General features: G+C 67.2%; 1 protein-coding gene across 3 annotated transcripts; it reads left to right on the top strand.

The window, feature by feature from the left end:
- The first annotated feature begins 303 nt into the window (after positions 1-303).
- On the top strand, positions 304-24,594 carry SIMC1 (SUMO interacting motifs containing 1). Of its 3 annotated transcripts, none has more exons than XM_084637384.1 (10): positions 304-591; positions 15,242-15,985; positions 17,527-17,756; positions 18,648-18,717; positions 19,680-19,828; positions 20,279-20,470; positions 21,149-21,277; positions 22,891-23,047; positions 23,128-23,212; positions 24,172-24,594. In XM_084637384.1, the coding sequence occupies exons 1-10, from the start codon at positions 550-552 to the stop codon at positions 24,393-24,395; spliced, it is 2,022 nt and encodes a 673-aa protein (XP_084493510.1). In that variant the 5' UTR covers positions 304-549; the 3' UTR covers positions 24,396-24,594. The 3 variants fall into 3 exon arrangements, with proteins under 3 accessions (XP_084493510.1, XP_084493511.1, XP_084493509.1); XM_084637385.1 differs by having other exon boundaries at positions 304-862; XM_084637383.1 differs by lacking the exon at positions 304-591 and adding an exon at positions 1,969-2,132.
- Positions 24,595-25,171: the final 577 nt, after the last annotated feature.

Genomic DNA, 25,171 nt, shown 5'->3' with positions numbered 1-25,171 from the left:
GGCCAGGGTCACGGGCCGGAAGGGACGGAGGCGGCGGCGCGCTCCCGGCGTGGGGGCGGGGCCGGCGGAGGTGCCCGCGGCCCCCGCCCGTCTCCGGCGCTAGGCCCCGCCCCAGCCCCGTGCTGTGCTGGCCCCTGCGCCCCGGGGGTCCCCGGGGGCGGCCGCAGCTCCGCGCGGGGCGCTCCGCACCGGGACCGACTCCGGCCTGGGGGTCAGGCTCCGGCCCCCGGCTCCGGGACCGGGACCGGCCGAAGCGCCGCACGGCATTCAGCCCCCTCTTCAAGCGCAGGGAGCGGCTGGTGCCTGCCCAGACCCGCGTGGGCAGCCCCTCGGAGGGGTGCAGGTCCCCATCCCGGAGTTTCTGCCACCAGCCTGCAGCCCCCGATTTCCCGCTGCAGCCTCCCGGTGCCCAGGGGCGTCTGGGGGGCACCAGGAAGAAACCGAGGAGTCACCGGACTCGCTGTTAATTGAATACACCTGAGAAGTAGCCACAGAAAACGTCACACAGCTGCAGAGACCAACAGCCCGGGTAGCCAAAGGAGATTCGGGATGGTGCCCGCACATGGTTTGCTGCCTGGCCTGAGTCTCCAGGTCAGAAAGCTGGTTTGTTTTTACCAAGACTAGTTGCTCCTAACCAGAGGAGTAGTTCGTCTGCTCTGATTAGGCCTCAGCTGGCGTAGTGTGTCCAGATCTGGACGCAACATTTCAGGAAGGATGTGGACAAATTGGAGAGCGAGTCCAGAGAAGAGCAATAAAAATGATAAAAGGTCTAGAAAACAGGACCTTCTGGGGGAAGATTAAAAAGACTGGGTTTCTTTAGTCTGGAAAAGAGAAGACTGAGAGGGGACATAACAGTTTTCAAGTATGTAAAAGGTTGCTACAAGGAGGAGGAAGAAAAATTGTTTTGCTTAAACTCTGAGGGCAGGACAAGAAGCAACGGTCTAAAACTGCAGCAAGGGAGGTTTAGGTTGGAGATTAGGAAAAATTTCCTAACTGTCAGGGTGGTTAAGCACTGCAATAAATTGCCTAGGGAGGTTGTGGAATCTCCATCGTTGGAGATTTTTAAGAGCAGGTTGGACAAACACCTGCCAGGGACGGCCTAGATAATCAGTCCTGCCAGGAGTGCAGGGGACTGTAATAGAAGACCTCTTACGGTCCCTTCCAGTCCCTGTGGTCTATATAGGATGATCAGCTGGAAGGAGGGGGCTGCTGGACTGGAGAGAGAGAGCAGCCTGAGCCCATGGGGACTGGGACAGTCCAGGCTTGAGGGCCCTAAGGCCTTCCTGTGCTAGGATCAGACACTCAGTAAACCCTCCTGTTTGACGCTGGCTGAGAGTCAGTGCAGTCCGTAGAGGGGCTTTGCATTGTTCCCTCTGGTTGGGGTGGTCCCGGGGGGCCAGCGAGCGCGGGGACGCCCTGAGGGGGCCCTCGGTGAAAGGCAGGCAGGCGGAAGGCTCCGAGGTGCAACCCGAAGAGCTGGGGGGACAAGAGCGCAACCTTCGCGGAAGGCCCTGACGCTCAAGGGGCTTGCTCCCCGGGGCCGTATGAGACGGGGATGCGGAGAAGCATTAGGCGGCCGGCCACCCACGCCTCACTGGTGCGGCTCTGGGGGAGTGGGTTAGCGTTGCTGGGCTGGTAGGGGTACCCGGTCTGCCCCAGCCAGGGAGCCGCGGTGGTCAGCAGAGGAAAGGAGGAAGAGGGCCTGGCCGGGGTGTCCCAGCCCTGTCTCCACCCCCGCGCACGCCCCTCCGGCCTTGCGGGGCTGAAGCCCCAGGCGCGGTGTGTTTGGGGGGGGGGGACCCCAAAGTGCCCCCCTGCAAACAGCCGAGCCTGGTGCCCCCTGGTCCAGGAACCCCGGGGTCTCCCTCGCACAACCCTGGGCCCCGCGGCTCGCTGCCGGGGCAGGGGCAGGCGCGTGCCCGAGGGGCCCCAGCCGCCGGGGGCGCGCGCGGAGGGAGGAGCGAGCGCGGGCCCCGCCCATCGTCCCGGCGGGGGCGGAGCCCGGGCAGCAGGCAATGGCCGAGGGCGTCATCCTCGTCCGCGACTCGGGCTCGGAGGGCGGCTGCTCCCCGCCCCGCCGGAAGAGGCGGCGGCCCCGGCCCCGGCCCCAGCGCGGCCGGCCGGGACTCGCGGTGAGTCACCGCGGGCCCCGTTACCCGGCCGGCCGGGCGGGCGCGAAGATGGCGGCGCTTCCGGCCGCGGGCTGGGCGAGGGGATGGCGGCCGGGAGGGGTCAGCTCCGGACGCCCCGCCTCGGGGGACCCCGCCCCCGTCCGAGCGCCCCGGCGGCCCGGCCCCGCAGCGCGGGCAGCGGCTCTCCGTGGGGATGCGCTCGGCCCGGTGCGCTGCGCATGCGCACAGAAACTGAGCATGCTCGGTAGCATCTGTTGAAGCCACTGCCCTTCGCCCTGCCCTTCCTGGTGTCTGCCCGTGCAGGACAGCCCGGTCCGCGCCCCCCGGGGGGCAGTCTCCTCCATTCCCCCCCCCCTCCGGGGCCACGCTCCCACGGGGGGCAGTCTCCTCCATTCCCCCCCCCCGCCGGGTCACGCTCCCACGGGGGGCAGTCTCCTCCATTCCCCCCCCGCGCCGGGGCCACGCTCCCACGGGGGGCAGTCTCCTCCATTCCCCCCCCGCGCCGGGGCCACGCTCCCACGGGGGGCAGTCTCCTCCATTCCCCCCCCGCGCCGGGGCCACGCTCCCACGGGGGGCAGTCTCCTCCATTCCCCCCCCGCGCCGGGGCCACGCTCCCACGGGGGGCAGTCTCCTCCCCTCCCCCCCGCCGGGGCCACGCTCCCACGGGGGGCAGTCTCCTCCATTCCCCCCCCCCGCGCCGGGGCCACGCTCTCACGGGGAGCAGTCTCCTCCATTCCCCCCCGCCGGGGCCACGCTCCCACGGGGGGCAGTCTCCTCCCCTCCCCCCCGCCGGGGCCACGTTCCCACGGGGGGCAGTCTCCTCCATTCCCCCCCTCCGGGGCCACGCTCCCATGGGGGGCAGTCTCCTCCCCTCCCCCCCGCCGGGGCCACGTTCCCACGGGGGGCAGTCTCCTCCATTCCCCCCCCCCGCCGGGGCCACGCTCCCACGGGGGGCAGTCTCCTCCATTCCCCCCCCCGCGCCGGGGCCACGCTCCCACGGGGGGCAGTCTCCTCCATTCCCCCCCCCCGCCGGGTCACGCTCCCACGGGGGGCAGTCTCCTCCATTCCCCCCCCGCGCCGGGGCCACGCTCCCACGGGGGGCAGTCTCCTCCATTCCCCCCCCGCGCCGGGGCCACGCTCCCACGGGGGGCAGTCTCCTCCCCTCCCCCCCGCCGGGGCCACGCTCCCACGGGGGGCAGTCTCCTCCATTCCCCCCCCGCGCCAGGGCCACGCTCCCACGGGGAGCAGTCTCCTCCATTCCCCCCCGCGCCAGGGCCACGTTCCCACGGGGGGCAGTCTCCTCCATTCCCCCCCCGCGCCGGGGCCACGTTCCCACGGGGGGCAGTCTCCTCCATTCCCCCCCCCCCGCGCCGGGGCCACGCTCTCACGGGGAGCAGTCTCCTCCATTCCCCCCCCGCGCCAGGGCCACGTTCCCACGGGGGGCAGTCTCCTCCCCTCCCCCCCGCCGGGGCCACGCTCCAACGGGGGGCAGTCTCCTCCCCTCCCCCCCGCCGGGGCCACGCTCCCACGGGGGGCAGTCTCCTCCCCTCCCCCCCGCCGGGGCCACGCTCCCACGGGGGGCAGTCTCCTCCCCTCCCCCCCGCCGGGGCCATGCTCCCACGGGGGGCAGTCTCCTCCCCTCCCCCCCGCCGGGGCCACGTTCCCACGGGGGGCAGTCTCCTCCATTCCCCCCCTCCGGGGCCACGCTCCCATGGGGGGCAGTCTCCTCCCCTCCCCCCCGCCGGGGCCACGTTCCCACGGGGGGCAGTCTCCTCCATTCCCCCCCCCCGCCGGGGCCACGCTCCCACGGGGGGCAGTCTCCTCCCCTCCCCCCCGCCGGGGCCACGCTCCCACGGGGGGCAGTCTCCTCCATTCCCCCCCCGCGCCGGGGCCACGCTCCCACGGGGGGCAGTCTCCTCCATTCCCCCCCCGCGCCGGGGCCACGCTCCCACGGGGGGCAGTCTCCTCCCCTCCCCCCCGCCGGGGCCACGCTCCCACGGGGGGCAGTCTCCTCCATTCCCCCCCCGCGCCAGGGCCACGCTCCCACGGGGAGCAGTCTCCTCCATTCCCCCCCGCGCCAGGGCCACGTTCCCACGGGGGGCAGTCTCCTCCATTCCCCCCCCGCGCCGGGGCCACGTTCCCACGGGGGGCAGTCTCCTCCATTCCCCCCCCCCGCGCCGGGGCCACGCTCTCACGGGGAGCAGTCTCCTCCATTCCCCCCCCGCGCCAGGGCCACGTTCCCACGGGGGGCAGTCTCCTCCCCTCCCCCCCGCCGGGGCCACGCTCCAACGGGGGGCAGTCTCCTCCCCTCCCCCCCGCCGGGGCCACGCTCCCACGGGGGGCAGTCTCCTCCCCTCCCCCCCGCCGGGGCCACGCTCCCACGGGGGGCAGTCTCCTCCCCTCCCCCCCGCCGGGGCCACGTTCCCACGGGGGGCAGTCTCCTCCATTCCCCCCCTCCGGGGCCACGCTCCCATGGGGGGCAGTCTCCTCCCCTCCCCCCCGCCGGGGCCACGTTCCCACGGGGGGCAGTCTCCTCCATTCCCCCCCCCCGCCGGGGCCACGCTCCCACGGGGGGCAGTCTCCTCCATTCCCCCCCCCGCGCCGGGGCCACGCTCCCACGGGGGGCAGTCTCCTCCATTCCCCCCCCCCGCCGGGTCACGCTCCCACGGGGGGCAGTCTCCTCCATTCCCCCCCCGCGCCGGGGCCACGCTCCCACGGGGGGCAGTCTCCTCCATTCCCCCCCCGCGCCGGGGCCACGCTCCCACGGGGGGCAGTCTCCTCCCCTCCCCCCCGCCGGGGCCACGCTCCCACGGGGGGCAGTCTCCTCCATTCCCCCCCCGCGCCAGGGCCACGCTCCCACGGGGAGCAGTCTCCTCCATTCCCCCCCGCGCCAGGGCCACGTTCCCACGGGGGGCAGTCTCCTCCATTCCCCCCCCGCGCCGGGGCCACGTTCCCACGGGGGGCAGTCTCCTCCATTCCCCCCCCCCCGCGCCGGGGCCACGCTCTCACGGGGAGCAGTCTCCTCCATTCCCCCCCCGCGCCAGGGCCACGTTCCCACGGGGGGCAGTCTCCTCCCCTCCCCCCCGCCGGGGCAACGCTCCAACGGGGGGCAGTCTCCTCCCCTCCCCCCCGCCGGGGCCACGCTCCCACGGGGGGCAGTCTCCTCCCCTCCCCCCCGCCGGGGCCACGCTCCCACGGGGGGCAGTCTCCTCCCCTCCCCCCCGCCGGGGCCATGCTCCCACGGGGGGCAGTCTCCTCCCCTCCCCCCCGCCGGGGCCACGTTCCCACGGGGGGCAGTCTCCTCCATTCCCCCCCTCCGGGGCCACGCTCCCATGGGGGGCAGTCTCCTCCCCTCCCCCCCGCCGGGGCCACGTTCCCACGGGGGGCAGTCTCCTCCATTCCCCCCCCCCGCCGGGGCCACGCTCCCACGGGGGGCAGTCTCCTCCCCTCCCCCCCGCCGGGGCCACGCTCCCACGGGGGGCAGTCTCCTCCATTCCCCCCCCGCGCCAGGGCCACGCTCCCACGGGGAGCAGTCTCCTCCATTCCCCCCCGCGCCAGGGCCACGTTCCCACGGGGGGCAGTCTCCTCCATTTCCCCCCCCGCGCCGGGGCCACGTTCCCACGGGGGGCAGTCTCCTCCATTCCCCCCCCCGCGCCGGGGCCACGCTCTCACGGGGAGCAGTCTCCTCCATTCCCCCCCCGCGCCAGGGCCACGTTCCCACGGGGGGCAGTCTCCTCCCCTCCCCCCCGCCGGGGCCACGCTCCAACGGGGGCAGTCTCCTCCCCTCCTCCCCGCCGGGGCCACGCTCCCACGGGGGGCAGTCTCCTCCCCTCCCCCCCGCCGGGGCCATGCTCCCACGGGGGGCAGTCTCCTCCCCTCCCCCCCGCCGGGGCCACGCTCCCACGGGGGGCAGTCTCCTCCCCTCCCCCCCGCCGGGGCCACGCTCCCACGGGGGGCAGTCTCCTCCATTCCCCCCCGCCGGGGCCACGTTCCCACGGGGGGCAGTCTCCTCCATTCCCCCCCGCGCCGGGGCCACGCTCCCACGGGGGGCAGTCTCCTCCCCTCCCCCCCGCCGGGGCCACGCTCCCACGGGGGGCAGTCTCCTCCCCTCCCCCCCGCCGGGGCCACGCTCCCACGGGGGGCAGTCTCCTCCATTCCCCCCCCCGCCGGGGCCACGCTCCCACGGGGGGCAGTCTCCTCCCCTCCCCCCCACCGGGGCCACGCTCCCACGGGGGGCAGTCTACTCCCCTCCCCCCCGCCGGGGCCACGCTCCCACGGGGGGCAGTCTCCTCCATTCCCGCCCCGCGCCGGGGCCACGCTCCCACGGGGGGCAGTCTCCTCCCCTCCCCCCCGCCGGGGCCACGCTCCCACGGGGGGCAGTCTCCTCCCCTCCCCCCCGCCGGGGCCACGTTCCCACGGGGGGCAGTCTCCTCCATTCCCCCCCCCCGCCGGGGCCACGCTCCCACGGGGGGCAGTCTCCTCCCCTCCCCCCCGCCGGGGCCACGCTCCCACGTGGGGCAGTCTCCTCCATTCCCCCCCCCCGCCGGGGCCACGCTCCCACGGGGGGCAGTCTCCTCCCCTCCCCCCCGCCGGGGCCACGCTCCCACGGGGGGCAGTCTCCTCCCCTCCCCCCCGCCAGGGCCACACTCCCACGGGGGGCAGTCTGCTCCATTCCCCCCCCGCGCCGGGGCCACGCTCCCACGGGGGGCAGTCTCCTTCCCTCCCCCCTGCCGGGGCCACGCTCCCACGGGGAGCAGTCTCCTCCCCTCCCCCCCGCCGGGGCCACGTTCCCACGGGGGGCAGTCTCCTCCATTCCCCCCCCCCCGCCGGGGCCACGCTCCCACGGGGGGCAGTCTCCTCCCCTCCCCCCCGCCGGGGCCACGCTCCCACGAGGGGCAGTCTCCTCCCCTCCCCCCCGCCGGGGCCACGCTCCCACGGGGGGCAGTCTCCTCCCCTCCCCCCCGCCGGGGCCACGTTCCCACGGGGGGCAGTCTCCTCCCCTCCCCCCCGCCGGGGCCACGCTCCCACGATGGGCAGTCTCCTCCCCTCCCCCCCGCCGGGGCCACGTTCCCACGGGGGGCGGTCTCCTCCCCTCCCCCCCGCCGGGGCCACGTTCCCACGGGGGGCGGTCTCCTCCCCTCCCCCCTGCCGGGGCCACGTTCCCACGGGGGGCGGTCTCCTCCATTCCCCCCCCGCGCCGGGGCCACGTTCCCACGGGGGGCAGTCTCCTTCCCTCCCCCCCGCCGGGGCCACGTTCCCACGGGGGGCAGTCTCCTCCATTCCCCCCCTCCGGGGCCACGCTCCCACGGGGGGCAGTCTCCTCCCCTCCCCCCCGCCGGGGCCACGTTCCCACGGGGGGCAGTGTCCTCCATTCCCCCCCCCCGCCGGGGCCACGCTCCCACGGGGGGCAGTCTCCTCCCCTCCCCCCCGCCGGGGCCACGTTCCCACGGGGGGCAGTCTCCTCCCCTCCCCCCCGCCGGGGCCACGTTCCCACGGGGGGCAGTCTCCTCCCCTCCCCCCCGCCGGGGCCACGTTCCCTCGGGGGGCAGTCTCCTCCCCTCCCCCCCGCCGGGGCCACGTTCCCTCGGGGGGCAGTCTCCTCCCCTCCCCCCCGCCGGGGCCACGCTCCCACGGGGGGCAGTCTCCTCCCCTCCCCCCCACCGGGGCCACGCTCCCACGGGGGGCAGTCTACTCCCCTCCCCCCCGCCGGGGCCACGCTCCCACGGGGGGCAGTCTCCTCCATTCCCGCCCCGCGCCGGGGCCACGCTCCCACGGGGGGCAGTCTCCTCTCCTCCCCCCCACCGGGGCCACGCTCCCACGGGGGGCAGTCTCCTCCCCTCCCCCCCGCCGGGGCCACGTTCCCACGGGGGGCAGTCTCCTCCATTCCCCCCCCCGCCGGGGCCACGCTCCCACGGGGGGCAGTCTCCTCCCCTCCCCCCCGCCGGGGCCACGCTCCCACGTGGGGCAGTCTCCTCCATTCCCCCCCCCCGCCGGGGCCACGCTCCCACGGGGGGCAGTCTCCTCCCCTCCCCCCCGCCGGGGCCACGTTCCCACGGGGGGCAGTCTCCTCCCCTCCCCCCCGCCGGGGCCACGTTCCCATGGGGGGCAGTCTCCTCCCCTCCCCCCCGCCGGGGCCACGTTCCCTCGGGGGGCAGTCTCCTCCCCTCCCCCCCGCCGGGGCCACGTTCCCTCGGGGGGCAGTCTCCTCCCCTCCCCCCCGCCGGGGCCACGCTCCCTCGGGGGGCAGTCTCCTCCCCTCCCCCCCGCCGGGGCCACGCTCCCACGGGGGGCAGTCTCCTCCCCTCCCCCCCGCCGGGGCCACGCTCCCACGGGGGGCAGTCTCCTCCCCTCCCCCCCGCCGGGGCCACGCTCCCACGGGGGGCAGTCTCCTCCCCTCCCCCCCGCCGGGGCCACGCTCCCACGGGGGGCAGTCTCCTCCCCTCCCCCCCGCCGGGGCCACGCTCCCACGGGGGGCAGTCTCCTCCATTCCCCCCCGCCGGGGCCACGTTCCCACGGGGGGCAGTCTCCTCCATTCCCCCCCCGCGCCGGGGCCACGCTCCCATGGGGGGCAGTCTCCTCCCCTCCCCCCCGCCGGGGCCACGCTCCCACGGGGGGCAGTCTCCTCCCCTCCCCCCCGCCGGGGCCACGCTCCCACGGGGGGCAGTCTCCTCCATTCCCCCCCCCGCCGGGGCCACGCTCCCACGGGGGGCAGTCTCCTCCCCTCCCCCCCACCGGGGCCACGCTCCCACGGGGGGCAGTCTACTCCCCTCCCCCCCGCCGGGGCCACGCTCCCACGGGGGGCAGTCTCCTCCATTCCCGCCCCGCGCCGGGGCCACGCTCCCACGGGGGGCAGTCTCCTCTCCTCCCCCCCACCGGGGCCACGCTCCCACGGGGGGCAGTCTCCTCCCCTCCCCCCCGCCGGGGCCACGTTCCCACGGGGGGCAGTCTCCTCCATTCCCCCCCCCCGCCGGGGCCACGCTCCCACGGGGGGCAGTCTCCTCCCCTCCCCCCCGCCGGGGCCACGCTCCCACGTGGGGCAGTCTCCTCCATTCCCCCCCCCCGCCGGGGCCACGCTCCCACGGGGGGCAGTCTCCTCCCCTCCCCCCCGCCGGGGCCACGCTCCCACGGGGGGCAGTCTCCTCCCCTCCCCCCCGCCGGGGCCACACTCCCACGGGGGGCAGTCTGCTCCATTCCCCCCCCGCGCCGGGGCCACGCTCCCACGGGGGGCAGTCTCCTTCCCTCCCCCCTGCCGGGGCCACGCTCCCACGGGGAGCAGTCTCCTCCCCTCCCCCCCGCCGGGGCCACGTTCCCACGGGGGGCAGTCTCCTCCATTCCCCCCCCCCCGCCGGGGCCACGCTCCCACGGGGGGCAGTCTCCTCCCCTCCCCCCCGCCGGGGCCACGCTCCCACGAGGGGCAGTCTCCTCCCCTCCCCCCCGCCGGGGCCACGCTCCCACGGGGGGCAGTCTCCTCCCCTCCCCCCCGCTGGGGCCACGTTCCCACGGGGGGCAGTCTCCTCCCCTCCCCCCCGCCGGGGCCACGTTCCCACGGGGGGCAGTCTCCTCCCCTCCCCCCCGCCGGGGCCACGCTCCCACGATGGGCAGTCTCCTCCCCTCCCCCCCGCCGGGGCCACGTTCCCACGGGGGGCGGTCTCCTCCCCTCCCCCCCGCCGGGGCCATGCTCCCACGGGGGGCGGTCTCCTCCCCTCCCCCCCGCCGGGGCCACGTTCCCACGGGGGGCGGTCTCCTCCATTCCCCCCCCGCGCCGGGGCCACGTTCCCACGGGGGGCAGTCTCCTCCCCTCCCCCCCGCCGGGGCCACGTTCCCACGGGGGGCAGTGTCCTCCATTCCCCCCCCCCGCCGGGGCCACGCTCCCACGGGGGGCAGTCTCCTCCCCTCCCCCCCGCCGGGGCCACGTTCCCACGGGGGGCAGTCTCCTCCCCTCCCCCCCGCCGGGGCCACGTTCCCACGGGGGGCAGTCTCCTCCACTCCCCCCCGCCGGGGCCACGTTCCCTCGGGGGGCAGTCTCCTCCCCTCCCCCCCGCCGGGGCCACGTTCCCTCGGGGGGCAGTCTCCTCCCCTCCCCCCCGCCGGGGCCACGCTCCCACGGGGGGCAGTCTCCTCCCCTCCCCCCCACCGGGGCCACGCTCCCACGGGGGGCAGTCTACTCCCCTCCCCCCCGCCGGGGCCACGCTCCCACGGGGGGCAGTCTCCTCCATTCCCGCCCCGCGCCGGGGCCACGCTCCCACGGGGGGCAGTCTCCTCTCCTCCCCCCCACCGGGGCCACGCTCCCACGAGGGGCAGTCTCCTCCCCTCCCCCCCGCCGGGGCCACGCTCCCACGGGGGGCAGTCTCCTCCCCTCCCCCCCGCTGGGGCCACGTTCCCACGGGGGGCAGTCTCCTCCCCTCCCCCCCGCCGGGGCCACGTTCCCACGGGGGGCAGTCTCCTCCCCTCCCCCCCGCCGGGGCCACGCTCCCACGATGGGCAGTCTCCTCCCCTCCCCCCCGCCGGGGCCACGTTCCCACGGGGGGCGGTCTCCTCCCCTCCCCCCCGCCGGGGCCATGCTCCCACGGGGGGCGGTCTCCTCCCCTCCCCCCCGCCGGGGCCACGTTCCCACGGGGGGCGGTCTCCTCCATTCCCCCCCCGCGCCGGGGCCACGTTCCCACGGGGGGCAGTCTCCTCCCCTCCCCCCCGCCGGGGCCACGTTCCCACGGGGGGCAGTGTCCTCCATTCCCCCCCCCCGCCGGGGCCACGCTCCCACGGGGGGCAGTCTCCTCCCCTCCCCCCCGCCGGGGCCACGTTCCCACGGGGGGCAGTCTCCTCCCCTCCCCCCCGCCGGGGCCACGTTCCCACGGGGGGCAGTCTCCTCCACTCCCCCCCGCCGGGGCCACGTTCCCTCGGGGGGCAGTCTCCTCCCCTCCCCCCCGCCGGGGCCACGTTCCCTCGGGGGGCAGTCTCCTCCCCTCCCCCCCGCCGGGGCCACGCTCCCACGGGGGGCAGTCTCCTCCCCTCCCCCCACCGGGGCCACGCTCCCACGGGGGGCAGTCTACTCCCCTCCCCCCCGCCGGGGCCACGCTCCCACGGGGGGCAGTCTCCTCCATTCCCGCCCCGCGCCGGGGCCACGCTCCCACGGGGGGCAGTCTCCTCTCCTCCCCCCCACCGGGGCCACGCTCCCACGGGGGGCAGTCTCCTCCCCTCCCCCCCGCCGGGGCCACGTTCCCACGGGGGGCAGTCTCCTCCATTCCCCCCCCCGCCGGGGCCACGCTCCCACGGGGGGCAGTCTCCTCCCCTCCCCCCCGCCGGGGCCACGCTCCCACGTGGGGCAGTCTCCTCCATTCCCCCCCCCGCCGGGGCCACGCTCCCACGGGGGGCAGTCTCCTCCCCTCCCCCCCGCCGGGGCCACGCTCCCACGGGGGGCAGTCTCCTCCCCTCCCCCCCGCCGGGGCCACGTTCCCTCGGGGGGCAGTCTCCTCCCCTCCCCCCCGCCGGGGCCACGCTCCCACGGGGGGCAGTCTCCTCCCCTCCCCCCCGCCGGGGCCACGCTCCCACGGGGGGCAGTCTCCTCCCCTCCCCCCCGCCGGGGCCACGTTCCCACGGGGGGCAGTCTCCTCCCCTCCCCCCCGCCGGGGCCACGTTCCCATGGGGGGCAGTCTCCTCCCCTCCCCCCCGCCGGGGCCACGTTCCCTCGGGGGGCAGTCTCCTCCCCTCCCCCCCGCCGGGGCCACGTTCCCTCGGGGGGCAGTCTCCTCCCCTCCCCCCCGCCGGGGCCACGCTCCCACGGGGGGCAGTCTCCTCCCCTCCCCCCCGCCGGGGCCACGTTCCCACGGGGGGCAGTCTCCTCCATTCCCCCCCCGCGCCGGGGCCACGCTCCCACGGGGGGCAGTCTCCTCCCCTCCCCCCCGCCGGGGCCACGTTCCCACGGGGGGCAGTCTCCTCCATTCCCCCCCTCCGGGGCCACGCTCCCATGGGGGGCAGTCTCCTCCCCTCCCCCCCGCCGGGGCCACGTTCCCACGGGGGGCAGTCTCCTCCATTCTCCCCCCCCCCGCCGGGGCCACGCTCCCACGGGGGGCAGTCTCCTCCCCTCCCCCCCGCCGGGGCCACGCTCCCACGGGGGGCAGTCTCCTCCCCTCCCCCCCGCCGGGGCCACGCTCCCACGGGGGGCAGTCTCCTCCATTCCCCCCCCGCGCCGGGGCCACGCTCCCACGGGGGGCAGTCTCCTCCCCTCCCCCCTGCCGGGGCCACGCTCCCACGGGGAGCAGTCTCCTCCCCTCCCCCCTGCCGGGGCCACGTTCCCACGGTGGGCAGTCTCCTCCCCTCCCCCCTGCCGGGGCCACGCTCCCACGGGGGGCAGTCTCCTCCATTCCCCCCCCGCGCCGGGGCCACGCTCCCACGGGGGGCAGTCTCCTCCCCTCCCCCCTGCCGGGGCCACGCTCCCACGGGGGGCATTCTCCTCCCCTCCCCCCTGCCGGGGCCACGTTCCCACGGGGCAGTCTCCTCCCCTCCCCCCTGCCGGGGCCACGCTCCCACGGGGAGCAGTCTCCTCCCCTCCTCCCCGCCGGGGCCACGTTCCCACGGGGGGCAGTCTCCTCCACAGGGCCACGTTCCCACGGGGAGCAGTCTCCTCCATTCCCTTCCCCCGGGGCCACACTCCCACGGGGGGCAGTCTCCTCCATTCCCTTCCCCCGGGACCACATTTCCACAGGGGGCAGTCTCCTCCACGGGGCCACGTTCCCACGGGGAGCAGTCTCCTCCCCTCCCCCCCGCCAGGGCCACGCTCCCACGGGAACTGTCTCCTCCACTCCTCCCCCCCCCCCCCGCCAGGGCCATGTTCCCACAGGGAGCAGTCTCCTCCATGGGGCCATGTTCCCATGGGGAGCAGTCTCCTACACTCCCCCCCACCCCCGGGGCCACGTTACTGTCCCTGCAGCCAGGCCCCAGGCCCAGCGGGCAGCCTGTGCTGCATCTGACTCGAGTTGCCAACTTTCCAATTCCACAAAAGTCAGACCATGCCGCCTGAGGGACTCAGGCCTGGATTCGCAGGCGGTGTCCTTCGGGGCTATGGGGTGCTGGGAGAGACAGCGTCTCTTGCCAGTGGTACAGGAGGGAGTGGCCTCTGGAACAGGCTTGGAAGCCTGTTGGGAGGGAGCAGATAAGTGATGAGCTAAGCACTTACCTCTGATCTTCAGAACAACTCTGCTGGGTAAAGTCCTACCAGCTGACAGGGGAGAGGGAGAGGGCAGAGTTACCCAGCCCCCCTGGGTTCCGGGGGATCCTTTGTCTGTTCCAGAGAGCTCAGAGGCTGAGCATCCAAGGCTTGTCTGATTGTGTAAAGAAAGCCGGAGCAGATGGTTGCTGAGTGGACAACACATCTCATCTGGAAGGCTGGCTGCCGTGGCCCAGCTGCCATCTCAGCTTGAATCCTCTGAAATTCTCGCCTCCCATACCCAAGCAGCTCAGGGATCAAATCAATGCTCTTTAGCCCAAGGGATTTCTCTTGCCATCTTTGCAGTGCTCCCAATGGAGCTCACAGGGCTTCCCTGGGGGCCGCTGTATCAGTCACAGAAGAGAAGGCAGAATATCTGCTCCTGCTGGAAGGGTCCTGGAGGTTGCACACAGTGAAATCCACTGTGCTGGGAGCTGGAGTGATCTGGGCCCCAGGTTAAGAGTCCTGCCCTTTCCTCCAAGGGTGGAAAGGGACAGGAGCAGGTCGGGCAGGCGGGAATGATCTGCTCCCGGAACTCAGGTGCCGCACGGCCGCCTCCAGAAGGAAGCGCCCAGGAATGAGAGTTCATTGTTCTGCAGCCAAACCTGCCACCAATGGTCGCTTCAGTCACTGCTTAGGACAGAGCCCTGGTGAACAGCTTGCAGGAAACAAGGCACCCAGACCCCCAGGGTGGATGTCACCCACTGGGGCTTTTCCAGCTCGAATAGCGTCAGTCCCCTGCCTCGCGGGGTGGCTTTTCTGGCAGGCCGATTAGCACTCAGCAGCTCCCCTGCCACCGTCTTACTGCAGCAGCCGTGGGTGCAACACAGACAGCAGCAGGCAGGCCCCTCAGCCTAGCACAGCAGCAGCCTGAGCTGCAGCCGTGTGGCGTCAAAGCTCCTTGTGTCCACTAGCAGGGAACCCACCCGCTCCACTGGCCACGCCTCGCCCCGTGTTTGTGGGTGCCCCGTGCAGATGTGTGCTCGCCCTCTGGACCAGTGCTGACACTCCCTGGACCTGGCCCTGGCTCGGAGGGCCTGCAAGGCATTGACAGACACTGCCCCACGGGAGCTGGCATGCTGTCTGAAGTAGAGCCCGGGCTTCTGCAAAGCGCTCTGGGGTCCTGGGGCCGCCCCTTGCCGGGGCAGTGGGAGGGAGGAAGGGGGTCTGTGCTGATGCTGCAGGGGGAGGGAGGCACCACTGCTGGAATCCAGCCTCTGCCCCGTGTGCCCAGGTGGGGGCTGCAGGGCTTGGCTCGTGTCTGTTCTCAGGTGAGCTGCCGTCACTTTGTGAGGATTGGGGAAAACCCAGCCTCCAGCACCCTGCCCTGTCCCCTCAGCCATTCTGGCAGTGCTGATGGGGACATATGCAAAGCTCCAGCAGCCACGACCTCAGAGCTCCTGAGCCAGGGCACTGGGCCCCGCGCCCCATGTCCTAGTGCAGCCCTTGTGGCACTGCTTCTCCACTGCAGGAGGGGGCCCTGACCCCAAACTCTGCAGTGGCTGATAGCAGCAAAGAGCCGGCCGCCATCTTGGGTTTGGGGCAGGGGCTTGTTCACTGCTCGGACGCTGCCTGACAGCCAGTTTGCCCATCAGGGAGGGGCAGGGTTTGCCCCAGGGATTAGGGCAAGGAAGCCCCCCCGGCTAGGCTTTTCCGAGCACAATTCAGACCGTTGCTTCACGCTGCTAGAGGCCGGGCGGGGGGGTTGCAATCTGAGCAGGGGATGGGCATTGCTTGCCACTAGCGTTCTGTGCGACCATGGGGAAGTCCTGTGCGCATGCCTCTTGCGATCCCGTGGGGCTGATGGGCATGCCCCACCTCCCCAAGGCCCTGCACCCGGGGATCGGGGGAGCCCAGCCCTTGTGCCCCCCTTTGCCGGCAGCACTAACCGCTGTCTGTCTGTCCCCAGGAGGTCATTGATCTGACCGGGGAGGACGAGTGTTCAGAAGCAGCAGTGCAGGATGACTTCGCTGTGATCGACCTGACCGAAGTGGAGGAGGAGCGTCCGGCCAACTTCCCCCTGGCTGATGCTGGCACTGCTGCCGGCATGGCATGCGCGTCGCCTCCCAGCCTCCCGGCCCTCGTGGACATAAAGCGTGAAAGGAAAGAGGTGGCAGACCAAGGCCTTGGGGACCCGTGGGACGGAGCCCAGGGAGAGACGAAAGGCACCCACTTGGAAGGCTGCGTCTCCCCCGTCTCCAGCTGCACGCACTCCGTCTGCGGCCCTGAGCTCAGCAGCACCACCATTAACAGCGACCTGGGCTCCTTGGCCAGCCTCCCACTGGACTCGGACGTGTTCTCCTTCTCTCCAGCCAGCAGCAGCAGCAGGAGGGCATCCTGGGACTGCTCCGCCGCAGAATCTCACAGTAGCAGCCAGCAAAAGGAAGACCCAGAACGCCTACCCACCGCCCCTACTCAGAGACAGTCCCCAGGCCTCTCCAGCTGCCCCCCAGCAAGCACCCCCAGGTCTCCAGAGCAGCCTTTGCTGGAGACAAGTAACCCAGTGCTGACTGCCGTGAAGCAGGAGCCCCCCGAGCCAGCCAAACTGCGGCCTGTCAATAAGGCTTGGCTTCATAAGCTGCGGTACTTCAGGAGGACTCCGGTGCATCACCTCTTCCTCCAGGGCATAGTGCAGGATGAGGAAAGCCGCCAGGTAACCTAGTGAGATCGCCCCGCCTCCGTGCCCAGGGCCAGTCATGGGCTCAAGCACAGGGGTGCTGAGAAGGTGCCACCCCTTCTCAAAGCGGGGCCTCTATCCTACATGGAGGTTGATGCTCTGGGCGCGCCCTCGGCATTTCCCTTCAGCCAGGCATACTGGGGTTGAGGAACGCTGCTCAAACATCCCATCCAGCGGCAAGGAGGAACCCAGGGGATTGCAAGCATTCTTGGGGGGCTACGAATGACTCGAGGGTTTGGGTCCCCTCGGCAATTCAGCCTGGAGGGAGCTCTGCTCTGGTTCCTCTTCTGCCTTTCAGTTACGCCTTTGTTTTTCCCTGTCCATTCCTCTGGCTGCCTTCTTCCCTCTCTCTGGATTCCCGCACTTAGCTCTGCTCTATGCTCAGCCCTTGCTCTGGCTTTGTTCAGACAATGGTCTTCGTCTGGCGGGAGGGCCCAGCCTGCTCTCCTCTGCTCCCGTATGCGGACACGGGGACCTCTCAGCAGAGTGGTCTGTGTGGTGAGAGAATGGGCCCGGGCAGCCGTAGCGAGCGCCAATCCCATTGCTGGAGCACTGCGTGCCGAGCAGACCGGCCCCCATCACCCCCTGCTGGGCCAGCCTGTGAAATCCGCCCTCCTAATTGGGTTTCAGCCCAGTTAGGGAAGTGCCTGGCTAGCCAGGAACCGAGCATCATGTTACCACAGGCCAGCAGAGGCCTGTTAAGGTGGCCCCTTGTGCCTGTGTGGCAGAGCAGTGCCGCTCCTGCAGGCTTGGAGGGGAGGAGGCTCATGCAGGCCAAGCCGTTCCATGGTCCTCGGGGCCTGGCAGACCCAGAGCCATGAGGCACTTGTGCTACCCAAGGGCCCTGGATGCGTTTTTTTCAGCTCCTAGAGATGGTTTGTTCAGCGTTTTCACTGCATGGAGACTGCGGGTTTGTGTGCTCGTAACCCTGGGGACAGCCCGGCCATGCACAACTGCCTTTGTGAGCTCCCCAAGGCCCACTGCAGGGTGTGACATGCCTGCAGCTGCGCCATTCGTTAGTCTTGATGCTGCTACGACACACTGAACAGAGAGGGCACAACGCTGCTCCTTGGTCTGGGTAGTTGTCCAAAGCTAGCCCCACCTCGGTGACTGGCACAGCCGCTTGCTACGGATCCTTCGCTTTCTCGTGCAGCCGAGAGCCCTGGTTATGGCGATTTCCTGGATAAGAGACCCCTTTAACAGCAACGGTTCTAGACCAGCCCCCCGAGTCCTAAATCAATTGTAACTTTAGGGTAAGGCTAAAACTGATTGACGCCTAAGGCACGTTTTAGTGCTGGTAAACTCCACCACCACCAGCCCTGCTCATCAGCAGGGACAAAGCACAACAACCGTGCATCTGTTCGTAAATGTAAAGGCAATCCAAATTAGTCCCAGCCTTGACTCCTGGCAAGCGGTGTATGGGGTTCCTAGTTTCACAAATGGGCTCTCCAGCCGAGGCTTCTTTGTCCCTTCACATGCCTTGCAAACCCGGTTCTAATATCTTATCGTCTTGACAGATCGCACAACGGAAGGCGCAGCCCATCCCCAGCAGAAAATTGAGCATGGTGTCCACCACCATGGAGGAGAACTTCCCCAAGGGGACCCTGCAGTTCCTAATGGACTTCGTGTCCTGCCACCATTACCCTCCAAAGGAGATTGTGTCCCATGTGATCAGGAACATCCTGCTGAGCTCAGAGGCTGGGGAGATGCTGAAGGATGCCTACATGCTGCTGATGAAAATTCAAATGTATGTGTTGCGTTTGCCTGGGTACCACCTGACCTGTGCTGCCTGGCTGGGGAGCAAGCTTCCCCCTTATAGTGCTGGCCCACCTGGTCTCCATGGCAGGGAAAGGTCTCCTTTTCAGCACTGTGGATAAGATGTCCTGTTAGAGACTAATGCCCCTCCTCTGTGGCTGGTACACAGATAGCCCTGCTGTGCATGCCCTTGGAGGATTGGAGGCTGCTGGCTGGTTCTACATACTAAATAGCTAGAAATGCAGGTGGGGGGGTGGGACACAGCGTGACCAGCAGGACGTGCTGGGTAAAATGGGCTTTGGGAACGTGGTTCTAACTACTTCGCGTCTTAACTTTTTAAATCAGATGTGGCCCATTCTAACGCTGGCTTGTCTGACACAGAGGTGAGGGGGTTAAAACTCTTTGCTTCAAGGTGGAGAGGACCAGGCCATGCAAGTCAGTGCAGTGAGTCCGTATGGGAAGGTACCTTCCCTGAACTCCAAGCTAGTCCATTGTTCTGGACTGGACACTGCAGGTTCCTCTTTCTCCACAACGAGTTGAGAAGTCCTTAGAGGTCTTCAGCCTGTAGAATCTGTAGCCCAAGGGATGAGTAGTGTCCATGACCTCCAGAGCATGCAAGCTCCCTGGTCAGGCTGTTCTACACAGCCACAGGGGGGCACAGGGAGGAGGAGAAAGGAAATAAGGGAAATCAGAGCTGGAGGACACTGCAATACTAGGGTGACCAGCAGAGTGTAAAAACCTGGGGCAACAGGGTTACAACAAGTGACCTGGCAGAATGGCTGCTGAGTTCTTGGGGTTGCTTTGCCTTTTGCCCAGGCTCCAGTTGTCCCACTGAAGAGTCAAGCAATTCAGTAACCGACTGCAAATACCTGTGTCATTTCAGGCTTCATCCGGCTACCGCCACAATGGTGGGATGGGACTGGGAGCTGCTACGGTATGTCATGGAAGAACAGGTACAGTCACTGTGTCCCGTGTGGGCGTGTATGTGCGGGGAGGGCAGTGGCCATGTATTTTTCTTGTGCAGAAGGTGGGCTCACACTGAATTTCACAAGCCCTCACAGTGCAGCAGGGGTACGTTGCTGGAGCGCCCTGCCTCCTTGCAGCTGGCGTGGGCCATTTCAACCAGCAAAGAGCAGCCTTTGGCTCTCAGCATCTCCAGCAAGGCCCTGTCAGAGAGACCCCTGCCTCCTCCAGCACCTGTAGGAAATCCAGCAATGAGCCCCAAGTAGGCTAGCCACACAAGCCCTACCAAGCACCACATTGGCAACTTGCCCAGAGCCTCAGGCTTCCCCTAATTTACATTAAAAACTCAGAGCGCAGCCATCCTTAATTCCTTCACTGAGGCAAAGCCCATGGTGACTGTGGGTCCTGGCAACACTTTATCTTCCTCCCGCGTGCCTGCTGGCTCAGACGGCTGTGGAGCAATGCCAGGTGGGACCGGGCACAGAATGCTGCAGCCCACACTTTGACGACCCATGGACAGGTGGGTTGAGCAGGGCCAGAGTCTAGTCTCCCAGCTTCTGGTCACAGCTCTGCCAGTGACTTGCTGAGTGAGCTCAGGCAAGGCCCTGTACTCTCTGGGACAGTTTCCCTATCTGGTGAAGAGGGTAATGGATCTACAGAGCTCCCAGGGGCTGTGTTTGGAGATCCTCAGCAAGGTGATGGAACCTTCTCCGCTCAACCACGTCGCCCTTGGGGTTGCCCCTTGGGCTAGCCAGGCAAGGCACGTCCTACTTGAGGAAAAACTACCTTGGCCTTCTTGCTTGAGCATATGTACTTGTCCCCATCCATCTCCCCCCTGGCCTCTGCCCCCCTAACCTTTGAGGCACCTAGAGTTCCCCTCGCCCGCTGAGCCCATCATATTGGCAGCCCTGACACGCCCAGGCGCCAGCTCTGAATCGCTCTGGGCCCACAGGAGGAGACGCTCCCCGGGCGCTTTCTGTTCCTGCAGTATGTGGTGCAGACCCTGGAGGACGACTTCCAGCTGAACCTGAAGCTGCGCTTCCTGCAAAAATCCATTGCCAAGGAGGTGCTTTCCTGTGACCGGTGCTTCAGCAACGTCACGTAAGGCGCGCCCCCCGCGGCCCAGCCACGTGCCCCCCGCGGCCCAGCCACATGCCTTGGCTGTAAGGCAGGGGCACTAAGAACCCTGATCTCCCAGGACTCACTGCAGAGAGCTTGGGGGCCAGAGATCATGTACCTGGCCCATGGGGGAGGTTCGTATCAACAGCTGCTGGGAGGAGACTGGGGATGCCTTGCACTCAGGCTGGCCTGCTTTTTCCCAAGGACTGGGAAACAAACAGCCCTGAGAACAGGAGGAATTCGTGCTGCTCCGCTGGTGGCACAGGGTTTATAAATCGTCATGTGGGTCCCACCCCTGGGAGCATCTCAAATGTGTCCTGCCCCATGTCCCACACTTGGTCTGTCCTTCTGTTCCAAGTGGACCTCGGGGTCTGAATGTGCAGATGGAAAGCCAGGCCCTTGTCCTAACTAACATTCACATTTCCATCCCAGGGAGGTGATTGAGTGGCTGGTTGCTGCGGTTACTGGACTTGGATTTTCCCAGCCCCGAAAGCAGCAGCTGAAAGCACCATGTCCCTCATCAGAAGCTGACGGTAGCATCTCCTCACGTGGGCCAGACTCTGCACAGAATGACAGTGAAACTGGGCAGGCAGAGGCCGTCCTACCAGCTTTCCTTTCCCAAAAGTGAGCCAAGGAGGCATTAACTCTGTCACTAAAGGCTACAGAGCTGGGCTCCTCTCAGACTAGGAAAGACACAAGCTAGCAAGTATCTCTAGTCAAGAAAGAAAAGTGGTGCTTGCAACCTGGGTGCCCTGCTTGCCAGCAGCTTAGGTTCAACCTGACCATGTTTAGGCCCCACTGTAACTGATCCTACCACCTGACTGGAAGGGAGCCACTTATGCAGCAGGGAGCCTGCCCTGCCTCAGAATGGCCCCAGGAGATCATCTGACAATCATACATTGGGGCAGGAAGCCCTTTGCTAGAGCAAACAGGCTGGCAGGAGCAGCAGCTATGCAGGCTTCACCTTGCTGCCCTGCCACTGTGCCTCCCGCCTGACCTTGAGGAACCTCAGCCCTTACCTCTGCTTCCAAGGATGCTAGGCAGAGCGGTGCTTTTGTGCAAGATAACCAGTGTCCCCTAGAAACTGGACTGAGCCCACCTACTCAATCCCCATAGGCCCTTGACAGTCCAGTGGTACCACGTTTACACTGTCTGCTGGGGGCACATTTGAAGCAGAGCTCAACTCTTGGTCCTCTGGATTCTCTGAATGGGGGAGGCGGCCTATGCTGTTATGCTTCAGACACAGGCAGACGCCTTGGGAAGAAGCCCCACCTGTCGCCTAACTCTTGTTCTCTGGCCTAGGGTGGTGCTGCTTCTCCAGAGGATGCTGTCCATAGCCGTAGAGGTGGACAGGTCTCCCAATTGTAGCACCAATAAGATTGCCAATGTGATATTTCTATACTTGGTGAACATTCCTCTGAGGAGCCAAAGGTGAGAGAGACCGATCCATTGTTCCTTCTTGCTGGGGCTGGTTTGATTCCTGTGCTTACCCCCAAACCCATCTGCAGCTAACAGCTTAGCTAATTGGAACACACGTGGAGAGGCAGAATAGCCCCTAACAAGTGAAGCGGTGGCCAGCATGGGGGACTTAGAAAGACTGGGATGGACAGACCAGAGCTGATTTTGATAATCACATCAAGGATCTGAGACAGCCCTACTGTGATTGGCTCCATCTTCCCCGGTTCTGTTGCGGGGAGGGGATACCCACCCTGACTGCACCAAGAAGAGAGAGTACACTGGTGTTCAGACAATCAGGGTCATGTACTTGGGCAGGTGAGGCCTGCATAGTAGTGGCAACTGGGGGCAGAGATCAGTGCAGCACCTAAAGCTTTAGGGCGACCCATTTCAGTTTCCCTCTGTAAAAGAGCTGTAAAGCCTAGGCTCCAGGTCCTGTCTACCTGATGGTTTCAGCCAGCCAATCAACTCTTACTTTCCTGACCCGCCATGGACAGAGCTGGGTCCTGAGAACCAGGCTAGCCAGACTCCATGTCTTCCACAGACTAGAGCCCAGATGTGCTCCCAGTGAGTGTTAGAAGCAGCCCTGCTGAGGAACACTCTTGGTGCTGCCCGTGGGTCCCCATCGATCCCACACGTGAAAGCACGTTAGGGACTCGCTCAGAGCAGGGCTAAACCTCATTTCCATCATGCATTGAGAGGACTTAAGCACGTGTTAACACTGGACATCTGACCAACCCTCTTCCCCCTTGTTCTCCTGGGACTTTAAGGGTGCTGCCCACCCCTCAGCAGCTCTTCCCCTCCTTTCAGTCATCCGTGCAGAGGCAGCCTCCAGCTGGCTTTCTTGGGGGAGGAGTGACTAGCCAGGAAAGCTGTTGGCACTTCCCTCTCACCTTTGCTGCTCCAGCAGGGTAGCATGGGGGCCGAGCAGAATGCCCCAGGCACTTAGTTCTGTCTAAAAGCCTCCCCTCTTCTGGTGCTAACCCCCCATTAAAATAAATTTAAAAACCACTTGGTTGTGGCATAGACTGCAGCGAGAGCAACGGGCAGCATGGTCCGGGCAGCCCCTTCCTTGCTACAGCAGACCCAGCACGGTCCTGCAATCTTTCATCCTGCTTGGGGCACCAGTGGTCCCAGCGCTGGTCTGGCCAAGGTGAACACAGTCCAGGCTTACCGGTACTGCTGGGGGCTCGTCCCCGCAGGACCTGCTGGCTGGTACGTCACCCAGTCTCAAGGCAGTCCGGCTGTGCTGCGCTCGGCAAGGGCAGACTCTCCTGCCCAGCCTGCTTTCCTGGCTGAAGGGACTGTCTTGACCTGGAGTAAACACGGGCGGATCCTAATGAAGTGAACAGCTGGGGCAGGCTGACGGGCTAACGAGCGTCTTGGTAACTAGGCTGGCCGCTGGGCTTGTGCTCAGCACTCCGGAAGCCCTGAAAATGGAGTTCCATTGTTGCACGCTCCTTCCCTATCGTCGCCATGCCAGTATCCCCTCAGCATGCTTGGGCTGGGGCAGGTGCTGGTGGCTCACAGGCTGCCCTAGCCTCTGCTTCCCTCTCCATTCCCTTGTTACTCTCGCTCCTTTCTTCCAGGGAGGCCTTCTTAAACAGCATGGAGAGCCAACTCCTGCGCTGCAAAGTGCTGGAGCTCCTGTTCCACCACAGCTGTGCCATACCAGCCTCCTTGCCCTTGTCTCTGAGCAAGATCCTGCATTTCCTGAGCTGCCATTCTCTGCTGCTGCAGTATCAGGTATCGCCCTCCTCCTCCTTCCCTGCCCTGGTCTTTCTTAGAGACCCCTCCTGGTAATCAAAGCTCTGCTCTTTGCACAGGACCACGAAGTAACGTGGCAAAGATGGGATGAGATGCTTCAGGACTTGATTTTACTGTTGACAAGTTACCGCAACGTTTTGCTGGGTAAGCAGCCTCTGTTAATGGCCTAGCAGCCTAGCCCAGCCTTAGTGTGTATGCTCTGACCCAGAGGAGCCAGACCACCCACGGCCCCCTTCACACCAAAGCAGCTGCAACCTCACTTTTCAGTTCCAGAAAGCTGCAGCATCTCCTGCTGGGAGCGGCTTGGAGTACAGTACATGAGAAACCAGGCAGGCTCATCTCCAAAGGAACAATTCTACCCCATGCCACCAAAGTCAAACTCCCAAGAATTAGCCTGTTCCCAAAGGGTTTGCAGCACAATGCGTTCCTAGTTATTCTGTAAAGGGCTCAACCTGCAGTGCCCTCCCTGGGCAACCCTCTGGGTGGTGTGCAAGCCAGCTCTGCGGAAAGACAGGGCTGATAGGTGAAAGCCCTGGCTCAGGTGGGGAAGGGAAAGAAGGGGAAGACACTAGATTAATCTGGAAACAATAGAGGCTTAAGGTCTAAAATCTGATTTTTGGGACAGTTACAAAGGCCTCTTCCCTGCTAGGAAACTAATGTACTTCTCCTCCACACTGGTGGGCTCTGCATTCACACCCCCATGTGCATTTAGTAACTATTAAACCTGACACCACCTACACACACACACACACCCCTCCTCCTCGGTCCTAGCCTCCCAGAGCAGAGACTTTTCCAGGCATGTTAGGCAGCTGGCAAGCAGGAGAGTCTTCTGACAGTGAAAGAGGGGTGTTGTAAATCTCTGTGGGGCTGGAACTCTCTCCTACTTTGCAGAACACGGGGCTGCTCAGAGTTGGGGGATGACACATTGCAACGGAAAGTCAGCTCCAAGCATAACCCTGGGATGCATGCCACTTTTCCTACTGGTTCTGTGCGATCACTCTTCACCATGGGGCATGTACTGACTTCAACTGGAGCGGGGTCAGACACTGCCCCATAGCTGCCTTGTACTAACAAGTTGACCTTACCAGCATTTCCTTTTGCAGGACACTTAAGAAGTTCACTCAGTGAGCGGATGGATTTAATCATTTCAAATGCCAAACCCCAGCTACAGGATAATGACAGTATCACCACAGTGGACATTGAGCTGCATGTCAAGGACTTCAGCAGCTGGCTGCTGCAGATCCTGGGGAAGCCCCTTCCCCCGCAGATCAAAGACAAGGTGTGCGTGCTTCAAGCACTGCTGCTCACCGCTGCTGCCACCACCTGACAGGAAAAGGATGCTCGCGAGGGAGCTGTGGACCTGGCTTTCAGTGCCAGGCAGCAGCCTGGTCAAACATCAGTTGCCCCACTATTCAGTTCTGGTCATATAGTTTGTGGACCTAGGAGTCTCCTACCCTCCTCTGAAATCTGCTTCTCCTTGTGCAATCTGTGTATAGAGTTTTTTCAATTAAATTATTTTCCTGCTTGATGAGGTTCTTTCCTCAAGCTACCAGTAACAATCTAGCCCATGCTCAACTTCTGAGCCCTGCAGCTGCATTCAAAAGCTGGCACCACCTCAGAAAGTGCTGGCTGTCCTACTCTGACGGGGGAAGTATTTGAAGAAGCTTGCCTCGTTTGGTTTTAGCTGGCTACCCAAGACAGGCAAGAGCTCAGCACGGGCAGCGTATGGAAGTAGCACAAGAATGGTAGATGCTGCAGCCCGAAAGTCTTTCAGCAGCAGCTATATTTGGATTCCTGGGCTGCACTCAGCACTGCGGTATCTGACCACGTACGCTCTGACTGAACAAGCTGATTGCAAGAGTGACGGCACCTCCTCTGGTGGAGCCATTCCTTTAGCTGGCTACTGCTATCCAGCCATGTCCTGGATCACTGTGTCCTGGATAGCTGCTTCACTCTATAGACCAAGGGTGGCCAAACTTACTGACCCTCAAAGTCACAGACTATAATCTTCAGACGTTCGAGAGCCAGGCACACCTGCCAGGGCTCAGAGCTTCTCCCCGTGGCAGCAGGGGGGGCTAGGGGCTGAAGCCCTGAGCCCCCGCA

This window comes from Lepidochelys olivacea (genome assembly GCF_965140295.1).
Source record: "Lepidochelys olivacea isolate rLepOli2 genome assembly, chromosome: 8".
Taxonomy (NCBI): domain Eukaryota; kingdom Metazoa; phylum Chordata; order Testudines; family Cheloniidae; genus Lepidochelys; species Lepidochelys olivacea.
The sequence above is the reverse complement of the archived record's forward strand: the minus strand, read 5'-3'. Positions and strand labels throughout refer to the sequence as shown.